The following is an 11,270-nucleotide window of genomic DNA, read 5'->3' as shown; positions in this document are numbered from 1 at the left end:
TAATGAACCTGAGCTCCATTAAAAAGCAAAAACTTTTTTTATTTTGGAAAAATTCAGCGAGAGCAGACCGGGGTCCATAACTGATCAATCGTTTGCAAACAGAATTAAGGTCACAAACTGCTGAAACGTACTTCGCCAACTGACTTGCAATTTGCAAGGAACGGCCTTAATGGGCTTCTCCAAATACCGATTCAGTATGGGTTGCTAAACCCATGTCCCGCTTTAGAAAAAGCTCTCCAAATGGCAAAATGGGGTTACTACATCAAAAAAGTGATGTTGCTGTTACAAACCCTGTAATGAAGGGTTTGTGGCCACTAAATTACTTTGTACATCATGCTCTATGCTCTCCCCTCCCCCTTAAGCAGCAGTTTGCCCAAGTCCATGCAGCCAGATGCTGCCTTCTACTCCTTTTCTAATATATTTGAGATGCACCAGACCCTCAAACTGAAAGTGGCGGAGCTGGGAGGCTGAAGCCAGGCAGCTACCTTTATGGCAAGTTTGTTATTCTTGGCCATAGGCTCTCTCCAGCCAACACCTTCCAGCCAACCCCTTTAGCCGTCAGCCCAAAACACCTTCCAGCCTCCTTAGCCGTCAGCCAAAAATAAACAGTAACTAGTCCTCATTTTCACAACAGGAAACCAGCAGGTAAAGGGAGTCTGGCCCCAGACTGGCAAGCTCTGAATTAGCATCTAAATAACACAACGCATCTCACCGCTACATAGCATCGTGCCCATTAGTTGCAAATGAAAAGAGATTGTGAACTCCAACCCGCTTCATACTTTATAATGTACTGGACATTACACTGCTCTCTTTTTAACAGAAGACACACAGGTAGGCTTTCATTGTACAAAATACACTAACCTGGAGGGAAACTAGGAAAAAAGTAATACAAGAAAATCCACTTTTTTCAATTTTTATTATGACAAAGTTTAGGATCCTTTTGACCAAAAAATGCAATCACTACACAAACCTTTTATGAAATACAATCCCATAGGAATTCAAAATTGCATCATCATCTTTGCCAACATTAACCTCTCTGGATAGAAGATGATGAATTCAGGTTATCTGCTGGCTTACTTTAGAGGCCGGGTTTGTGTTCTGGTGACGGAAGGTTGTACACCCTTAATAACTGTGCAGCATTTGCACAGACATATGAAACAAGAGCTATCTAGGACTGAAATTCATTACTCTTGACCATTTCACTTTGAAAAAGAGAATGAGGTAGGGGCAAGGAGGTGAAGATTGGGATTGTTTTCTTTAAGATGACCAAGACGAAAACCACATACATAGAAAAGGAAAAAGACTAAGTAAGCTAAAGTGTTGTGCCTCAATCAACACAACCACAGCTACACATTTTTAAATTTCACAATTAGAAAAATGTACCCATATTAAAAAAAACATTGTTCATTAGCAATTTGGCAATAGTTATTTATATTAAATAAGAAACTTATTTTAATAATACAAAGAAGACAGTGCACAACCGAGGCTCTTTTAGCAAAACGGGAAGACCGTCGGAAGACAAATACCACTGTATATGGTAGCTGCCTAATATATGACCAGTCAGAAAAGATTGTGTCATCGGTGGAGTTTCATTTTAATGCCCTGCTGCCTAAAGCCCTGAGTCACCTTTCAGCAAGGAAACAATTTCAGTACAACTCAAATAAGAATCCTCTACACAGGTTAACAACATGTTGTGATACTATAACACCACATTGAGGCTCTGACATTAGATTGTTTTAATGATAAAATGGATGTGTGCACACCTGATTTTATTTATTTAAAACGATCTCAGGTTTTAATTTCCGATTGTGTAACCTGAAGAATATTGTACAATCTATAATGCACAGCCCTCAGGGAGAAACATCAAGACAAAGCCACTGAATGAAAGATGACAAATATTGTACAACTTCCACATACCCATTGCCCCTTTTAACTGGATGGTAAAATTATGGTCAGAAAAATACTATCAACCAACATATAAATGTCCATTATGTTACACCTGAGTCAACGCATAATATCAAGTAGGCCTTATGTCTTTGCAAGAAAGCACACTCCAAACTTGAAATCCTTTGCCAAGAGATGCTCGTTGAATAGGAGGGACAGCCAGTGTTCGTGAACCACATATTCAAACAAGGCAATACAAAATGCATAAATGCAATGAAGCTCAGCTGTAGCTTGTAACTCAACGAAGCAGCAGGCACAATGTGATGTTTGCAAGCAGTTGTAAACAGAAACGACGGCATTTACAACTAACCTGGTCACGTGACAAACCCAAAGCTGTTGAAATGTTCTTGCAATCAAAGACAACCGCCAGATGATTTTTACTGTTCAAAATGAAAAGACATATCATATCTCACGAGAGTGAAACCAATGAGTCCTAGTTTCTCCTTTTTGAAAGCAAGACAAATTCCAGAACTGCAATGTTGAAATGATAGGCCAAGTTCCTCTAACCTTCCAATTTAGAGAAGCCAACATTTTTCACAACTTTAATTGTGACAAATACTGTATCACATCAAAGCCTAAATTACATTAATAATAAAATAAAGTAGTAAATGAAGCTACTTCACCTGAGGACAAGCTAAAAATAACTTTATCTTTAACTCTGGTTGGAGTTGTCTTGCAAACGCCACTCAGCAGCACACTTAAAAGACACAAACACACAACTCAGCACACGGCTCCTTGGGTAGAAGCGTATGCTAATCAATGCGAAGAGAAATTCATTTCTTGACTAAAGAGCTGTTTGCAAACAAACAATCATGCACAAATTATAGAAATTCACTAAATATTTACAATTCCACAAGAAGTTTAAAGGAAAAATATGTATAAAGGAGTTTACAAAAGCAGTGAAAGTCTCTCAACTTCCAAACAAGTTTTCCAAATGGTGGCAACAGATCTCAGTGCATCCATGACATCAGAGGGCGCATGCAGCCGGTCCTGCATCATCCACATCTTTCACAGCAGACCTCAATACCTAACACTACTGCGGGCCAGCAGCGTGTACAACCTCCAGAGATGCTCCGTCCAGCCACAGATCAATCCTCATACAGATCTACACAAATTCCATCCTGAAAGCAAACCGATGGCTTATAAGAATAATATAACAAACCACATGGGACAAGGGGACACTTTCTACAAGAAGAAAAACAATGGTTTCAGTGCCTTCATGTTACAGTGAATATACAACAGGAGCAGTGATGGGAGTATGAGGGGGGTCGAGGGGGGCTAGAAAGAACAACTGCTAGACACATGGCACATGGGAGTTGTGGAAGCCAAATACCACAATAGTGCAGCTTCCTCCTTCCTTGATTTGATGTATCCATTGGATGAGCATTCCGAGCGGCCAAGGTGCTGCATCGCCAGCTCGTGGTGTATGCGGGAATGTCTCTTTCTTGGGGGACCGATAATGTAATGCTAGACCTGACTAGCGCTGCTGAAAGTTTTGTTCAGTTCAGAAACTTAAATGATGTTCTGTGTTTTCCTCCTGTACAAAACTTGCTATCCATCCAACAGTTTGAGGATGCTCTCCCTCTCCTTCAACGTCTTCCATGCTTGGTCCTTTTCTTTCTTCGTTGGTGTCCTTTTCTTTTGGCGGGCCGCCATGATTTTCCGAAATGCATCCATCACTTCGTTGTCTGCCAACCTCACCCGCTGTCGGAGCTCTTGTTTATTCATCTCCTCCTTAGCTAACCTGCAGTGAAGAGACATTGAGGAGGTTAATAAAGCAAGGCTCTCATTTATGGACAATAGAGACAAAAACACTACATAGTGTCTTAACACACACCACAATGCGGTACTGCTCAGCATCAAAGTACAAAGCTGATTGGCTACAATAGTTGGCCACAGCAGAGCCGAGCTTTCGGATTAGCAGTACACATTATCGAAATTCATCCTAAATCATTAACCTTCAAAAATATGTTATTGAATTCAAGCTATCATATCCTCGGTGATATGCAAAGAAAAATACTGTTGCGTCAGGTCTAGAAATGTGACTTGACAATTGCCATGTTGACGAAACCAGGTACTGTGCTATACTTGGCAAAATATGCATAATTTTTCAACATTCAGACCTAGTCTAGTAATCATGCCTCTGTTCTGCCACAAACCATGACAATCAAGGGAAAATAATGGCAAGAACCATTAGACAATGCATGGAAAAGTCACAGCACTAGCAGTAATTTCAAACCAGCCACTTAGCTGTACAACAGACGATCAAGCAGCACATTTAACAGTGTTTTTAGGTTTCACCTGTATAGAGCTTGCACTGTGCTTGTGAAATCTATTGTAATCAATACAAGTCTTAAAAGGGGCTTACATCCTGCCCTTACTTTTCATTTGTTTGCGTGCTTGCCACTTACTTTTCCTCCATTTCTACTGGTTGTAGCACGCTATTTCCTGTTGTTCTTCGTGTGTTTTCCTATCAGTGGAGCTTGGCCCCAAGTAACCCTTCTCATCTGCTTTTGTCGAACTTCTTAGTTTGTGCAGCCCTCCCAATCCCATGCCTAACAGCTCCCCTCTACCATTCTATTTCTGAGTTTTGTGGATATTTCATAACATATCACGCGTTTTGGTGTACTGGCTCTGTCCAGCATCTAAAGAGTCAATCTGGATGAAGGTATTTCTAGGACTAGAAACTGTAGGAGAGCTCTGAAAGTCAGAACGTTGAGCTTCTGCATGGGGAGATCGAGCACATTTATGTACTTCAAGCTACTTATTGGCGTTCCGAATTAAAAAACTAAGAGAGAGTATTAATGCTTTGCGAAGCCATCCCTAGCATAGTAATGGAAGTTTTGCCATGTGAACTTTATAAAAGATGCACCTTAGCTAATTCTGACATCTAGTGGTTTCGCTCGTCATTGTATCATTTTTTCCCATGGACTGTGGACATCAAAGACCGTGTTAATATGAATCTCTCACTACATCTTCGCGAAGCCCTTGTTTGATCACCCATTACACACAATATCCAGTTTTTTTCGCCGTAGGATTTCGAAGCCTCAGCAGCATCGTAGAACTAAAACCAAAGACTGGATTCAACCACACAGTGACCAGAGGGACGTTTAGCTAAGAAAGTTTAGTACAGAGCACTTAGAGTCCAAACTGACTCCCACATTCCTAATTAGCGTGCCATTTGATAGTTTTCATTTTTTTAGAATGAAGAGAACACTGTTTACATATTGCCATCTGCATAACGATTACTGGAGTAATTTGTCTCCCGATGACCCCTCAACATAAGATGTAAATCCAGCTTCGAAAACAAGAATGAAAACTTTCCTGGTGACAGAAACCAGTGTGGGACTTGCCGGCTTAGGCAATGAAGTCTGGATTCTTGTCTCTCCCTGTTGTGGAACACTCACATGTGGAAGCTGCTCAGTCTGCAGAGAAGAAGAGCAGAAAGCCTGTGGGAATTTGCCCAAAACATCTTGTCATTTTGGCTGCAAACATGTGAAATCCCTCAAGAGCTCTGAGAGATATGTATTTATTTATTACATTTATATAGCGCAGCACTTTCACCCTACGGGTATCCTGGTGCTGTGACTTGCCCAGATGACATTGTGGATGAAGATAGCCTATTAACGATGCGGAATGCTCGGATTGCTAGTTCTTAAGGAAGAACCATGTCTTTAGGCTTTTTCAAATAGAAGCAGAGATTTGATTTGCCTAATGTTCAGGGGAAGGGCATTCCAGTCGTGAGGCTGCTATCCCAAAGGCTCTACCACCTGTCCTGCTCTTCTTAAATCTAGTGGTGGATACCAGATTTGCACTTGATGAGCGTAAGTTTCTCCCTGGAATGTACCAGGTGAATTTCTCCTGCATGGATATTGGACCTAGGCCATGTACTGCTTTGAACACCATACAGATAGATTTAAAATGAATTCTCTCATTTATGGGCAGCCAGTGAAGGTCTTTCAGAGCTAAAGAGGTTGAGGACCTACGTTGCCTGTTTAACACCAGTTTAGCTGCTATAGACTGGATCCTCTGTAGTTTCCGTAGTGCTGATTGTGGTGCTCCAAAATACAGGGAGTTACAATAGTCCAATCTGCTCAGTATTAGACTCCTCACCACCAGGGATCTGGAAGTGGCGGGCAGGAGCGGGAAGATCTGGCGCGGTGCTCTTAGCAAGGAGAAGCACGTACCGACTGTTTTATTGACTTGTGATTCCCGTTGGAGGTTGTCATCCATTAAAACCCCCAGGTTAAGCACTGTTCTGGCTAGGGTCAGTAGTTTACCCGTAGGGGTGAGTCTGAATTCGGCAGGATAAGGCAGAGCGATTTTGGCTTGTGGAGCAGTATACTAGCTCAGTTTTTTCTCCGTTAAATTGTAAGGAGTTTTTCCTAAGCCAGCTGGAGGTCTTGAGCATGCACTCCTAAAATTTCTCAATGGATACTGCCTGGCTTCCTTCCAGAGAGAACACCAGTTGCGTACCGTCTGCATAATTGACTAGGTCGATGCCAAAGGACTTAATCATTGGGATTAAAGTGCGCAGTTAAATATTGAATAAAATTGGGCTGATTGCAGAGCCCTCTGGCACCCCATGTCGTACTGGGGTCTTGGAAGAGGTGAACGGTGGAACAGTTACCACATGTTGCCTGCCCGTCAGATATGATTGCAGCCACTTTAGCGCCCGTCCTTTCATTCTAATGTTCTCTAGTCTTTTCAGCAGGATGCTGTGATTTACCGTGTCGAATGCGGCCGACATGTCCAGTAATACCAGAACGGACAGATTACCATTGTCAGCTCGCATTCTTAGGTTATCCAGGACCGTCGCTAAGGCCGTTTCCGTTCCATGCCCTGGTCGGAAAACCGAATTGATCCTTATCTAGTAGTTGATTTTCTTCAAGATAGAGGGACAGGGACTTACTAACTGCGCGCTCCATAATTTTTACTGTATACTGTAGAAGAGATATTGGTCTAAAACTTGATGGACAGTTAGGATCGAGTGACGGCTTTTTGAGCACCAGGGTCACTACTGCCTGCTTCCAGGCCTCCGGGACGGTTCCCCCTTCTAATGACTGGCAGCAAATCTGACACCGCCAGGGAAATAGTTCCAACTGGAATTCTTTCCAGTTCGCCTGCGGAAGGGGGTCCAAAGGGGACCCGGAGGAAACGCTTTGGTTTAAGTTGTAAAATATATCCTCAGTGGGGATTTGAAAGCACTCTAAAGCGGGTGGCAGATAGTTCTTGGGTTCCTCTTTCTGTTGCTCATCTCGTGGGAGGTTCCTTTTCCTCGTCAGGGCTGCTATTATTGTTGGAGTTTAGATCACTAACTATCTTGTTGATTTTTTCGTCAAAGTGGGTAGCGATATTGTCGCAGAGTTTTTGTGTTGCGGTTACTTTATTGCCCGTACACGCTGGATGGGATAGGTCCTTTATGATGGTGAAGAACGTTTGTGTGCTATTAGGTGCCTGCAGAATTCTTTTAGCACAGTACTCTGCTTTGGCCCTTGAAATTGCTTCCTTGTATGAGGCCTGCAATGATTTCAGCGTTTTATCCGCTTCCTCATATGACCTTCTCCATATCCTTTGGGTTCATTCCTGTCACTTTTGTTATGGGTAGAGACCAATAACAGTCATATGGAAGGATGGTAATGCCTCCTTGAACAGAAATAGTTTAAGGCTTAAAAAGGTTCCTAAAATTTGACTGCAGCAACTTTCAAGGCTTTGCTTCAAAAACCCTCAATCTTTCTCCATGTTTCTTGTTATTGAATTTCAAATGAGCGATGGGTTGAACTTTATTAGGTTGCGATTTGCAATTGGGACTGTACTAGGGAAATAGTGTGGGATTGTGCTTAGAACCTTTGATATCTGACATGAATCTATGATTTGTTGCAACTTGTGTGTTGGCTGGTGGTTTCCTTAATAACATACTTACTGCATGTTTAACATGTTAGGCACTATTTCTTGGTGGAGTGAACCATTTATGCTATTCATTGATTCCAAACTCAAATCTAAGTGGCTATATTTCATTGTGCTGTCCACACAGATTTGCACATGCAAAGTTGAGGCTTTTAACTTTTTGGCTTCAGGCTCAACCTTGCAAAGAACAAGAAAGATGTTGCAATATGGAGTGATCCATGCCGATAAAAGACAAGGAGACTGTCCCCCCAAAAATATCATCTCTTTAACTCAATTTTTTTTATAGAAAGTTATTCGGTTTTCACAGTATTGATCAATCAAACAGCATTGTAAAGCGCAACACTGTCACCCCTAGGGATATCTGAGCACTGTGTCTCCGTCAAAGAGCCACCTCCAGAATCTCTTTCTGGAGTCTGCTAGTGAAGGGGCTGAGTGGACCTGGAAAGGAAGGTCGGACAGAAGCTTGGACTCCAGAGGTCCTGGCTAAATTACTTCTGTAACTATTTCAATGGTCTCTCTTGTTTGGCTTGGGGCTAAACTGATTTGAGTGGTATAGTGAGCTGTTGTTGCCTTTTGGCTGCTCTGTGATATTCTCTCAGATAACCTTTATAGGTCTGTTTATCAGTCGCTGCACAGGTTTTTTCTCCATCGATGATCCAAATTCAGCTCAGTCTTTACATTTTTGACAGGTCTACATTGTACAACTTGTCGGCATCCTTCCTTGTTAGTTTTGGAGTTTATAGTTAAATGTGGCTACTACTGCAAGTGTCCTGGTAACTGGATGAACAGTCAGACAGTGATGAAAACTACAAGCAGCCTTTCGGTACACCCTGCGGCAGATTTTAAAATGGTTTTCTTAACCCTTTTAGAAATTGAGGTCCACTCAAGGTTTGGGCAGTGAGGTTACCTTCTGAAATGTTAGTGTCATATGTAAAGACCAGGTCAAATGTATGGCCTCGTTTGTGGCTGGGTTGAGATAGTTTGGACAAAACCGAGCAAGTCTAGGTTTTCATCTGTACCCTCCACCTGTTTGGTACACATACCTTGATCCATACAAAGTCACACATTAAGTACTCAGCTTGCCCCAATGCATCATGGTAAATGCTGTGGATGATAACACTTCAGTAGTAGTCTTAAATTTTTTACCCTTGTTGGTGCAACCTATGCTGTATAATTTTAGGCACGTGTTTCTGGAATCATTCCTTCACCAGCAAATAGCAACATGTTGTTTTGGGGGTGCTGGAAATGTTACCCAAAGTCTTTTCAGGTCTCTGTACCACTCCCTCGGCGCAGATGCATCAACACAAGCTTGTCAGCTCAGTAGCTCAAAGGAAACTTTTCAAACAGGAGGAGGGTGGCAGCACACCGCCTCAAATTCCAGCACTCACTTTGCCCCAATGTACCATGGTAGATGCAGTTCATGATGGCACTTACCTCAGTAGTAGTCTTTAAAATTTCACCCTTGGTGCAGGCTGTGCTGCATGCTGGGGTGCGAACGTGTATGAGAACATAACACCCAGAGGGTTTATCTTCTCCCTTGTAGAGGTGGCAGATTGAGTGGAAGAAAGTGGGCCCTTCAGCAAACCTGTACTGACTTGAAGTAGGAAAAGGTGATAGCTAACCAGGCTTCCGGCGCAAATGGAGCTGGCATCTACATTAAAGTGCCAGGAACCGGTGTGGATCGGTTTGCCATGGGCTGAGTTCGAACTGAAGCTGGAGGTCGCCCTGTGATGATCTCGAAGGGTTCAACTGGAACGGATAGCAAACCCAACGGAGAATCACTTGGATCTGTGGGGCCCAAAGGCGCACCAGATGGAGTTGGCAAGGGTCCAAACAGTCGGAGGATGGAATTGCTGAACTCTTCCATCTCTTTCGGTGTAGCAGGGGGCCCTGGAAACTCAGGTTGGGCCGGGACGAATTGTAGGCTAGGCTCTGAAATCATTCAACTTCGGGGGCGACATCAAGATGTATGGTGCTGCCTGTGCCTTCTAAGGAGAGTGTGAGTGGCGGGAAGTGGGGCGAGTCTGGCTTATATTTCTTGTGTTTTTTTCTGGATCTGGAACAGGACCAACCGAACTTTCAACCTGGACCAGTCGCATCGCAGAGCCTTTCGGTGCTTGTTCTTGAAACGATTTGCCTTGCAGTCTCGCATGGCATTTGGGTTCATCGATGCGCAATCCCTGCAGGCCTTGAAGTTGTGACTCGACCCAAGGCACCACCAAAAAAATTAGGAGGATCGGTCAGGAATTTGTTAGTGACAGTCCTTACAGGGCTTAAAACCGTTTTTTTGGAATGTAATATTTCCCTTGCACACTGAAAATGAAAAGATTTGGAACAGGTAAGGGTCTCAAACAGAGGAGAGTTAGCTCCGGGTATGAATTTTGTGGTGCGGAAAAAAGTATATGACTTCAGCGCAGCCTAGAGGTGCTTATATAGGCTCTGTACATCATTTCTGGAACGGTGCAAGTGCGAAGCCAAATGGCGCCCCTAAGGCCTTGCAGGGGTACTGCTGAAAAAAAAGATTCCAGATCTCTTCTGATGGCTAGGGAATATTAAAACGGTGAGGAATCTGCGACTAGAAGTCTCTATCTGAAATCTAGTGTCGGGCTCGGCCCTCTGCAACTTACTTTTCTTCTAATAAGTCTTTTGAGTCACACAGTATAGAAACTCCTCCGTTAGTTGGTAATGCGCATGGGCAGCAGCTCCTTTGTTAGATTGTTTTCTGTACAGCGGTGAGGGTAGAGATAGAGCAGTAGATAGGACAGTTTGGTGACCATGCATGAAGGTACACACAAGAGTTTAAGTAAGTAAGCAAAGAGGTGAATGTCTGCAACAACCAAAGTCTTTGAGGGAGGTGGTGGGAGCCTGTGAATCTGTAAAGAAGCACTCTCCATAACCAATGGTTAGCACATGAGCGTTGCAGAAGATTGAAACAAGGTTCTTAGAACAGTTTGATGAACTCTAGACACCCGCACAGTAAAGCTAGGTAAACATGTATGCAGTGGACCAAGTAACTACCTCACAAATGTAAGCTATGCAAATATTTCCAAGGAAAGTCATAGTGGGTCTTCTCGTTCATATGGATGAGGCCTGGGAGGGGCTTGCAAAATTCTCTTATACACCTGAATACGCCTGTTTCAAAAAGAGCTCGACCTATGTGTGATTTGGCAAAAGCAACAAAAAAGTTGCTGTGTCGTCAATATATTAAGGAGGCTGCTTGACAGCTGGGGTGTGAAGGACCATTTCTACTTGCTATTGTGGCAGGAGAAAAATAAATGGAGGTCTGTGGTCTGGTTGAGGTGGAAGGGGGAAGGAACGGAGAGTTGGTCCTGAGGACAGCCCTTTTTTATGAACTTGGAAGAAAGGCTCCTGTAAAGTGAGGGTCTGCAATTTGCTAAAATGTCATAAAGATGCAAAAG

The 11,270-nt window shown here is 43.0% G+C and overlaps 1 protein-coding gene across 1 annotated transcript in view; it reads right to left on the bottom strand.

The window, feature by feature from the left end:
• Positions 1-897: 897 nt before the first annotated feature.
• TADA3 (transcriptional adaptor 3) overlaps positions 898-11,270 on the bottom strand; it is an 84,940-nt gene continuing 74,567 nt past the window's right edge. The window contains exon 9 of the mRNA XM_086939377.1: positions 898-3,688. Coding sequence (XP_086795503.1) covers positions 3,496-3,688 — 193 coding nt within the window. The 3' untranslated portion in view covers positions 898-3,495. The remainder of the gene's footprint in view (positions 3,689-11,270) is intronic.

This window comes from Lissotriton vulgaris, chromosome 9 (genome assembly GCF_964263255.1).
Source record: "Lissotriton vulgaris chromosome 9, aLisVul1.2, whole genome shotgun sequence".
NCBI classification, from domain to species: Eukaryota; Metazoa; Chordata; class Amphibia; order Caudata; family Salamandridae; genus Lissotriton; species Lissotriton vulgaris.
The sequence above is the reverse complement of the archived record's forward strand: the minus strand, read 5'-3'. Positions and strand labels throughout refer to the sequence as shown.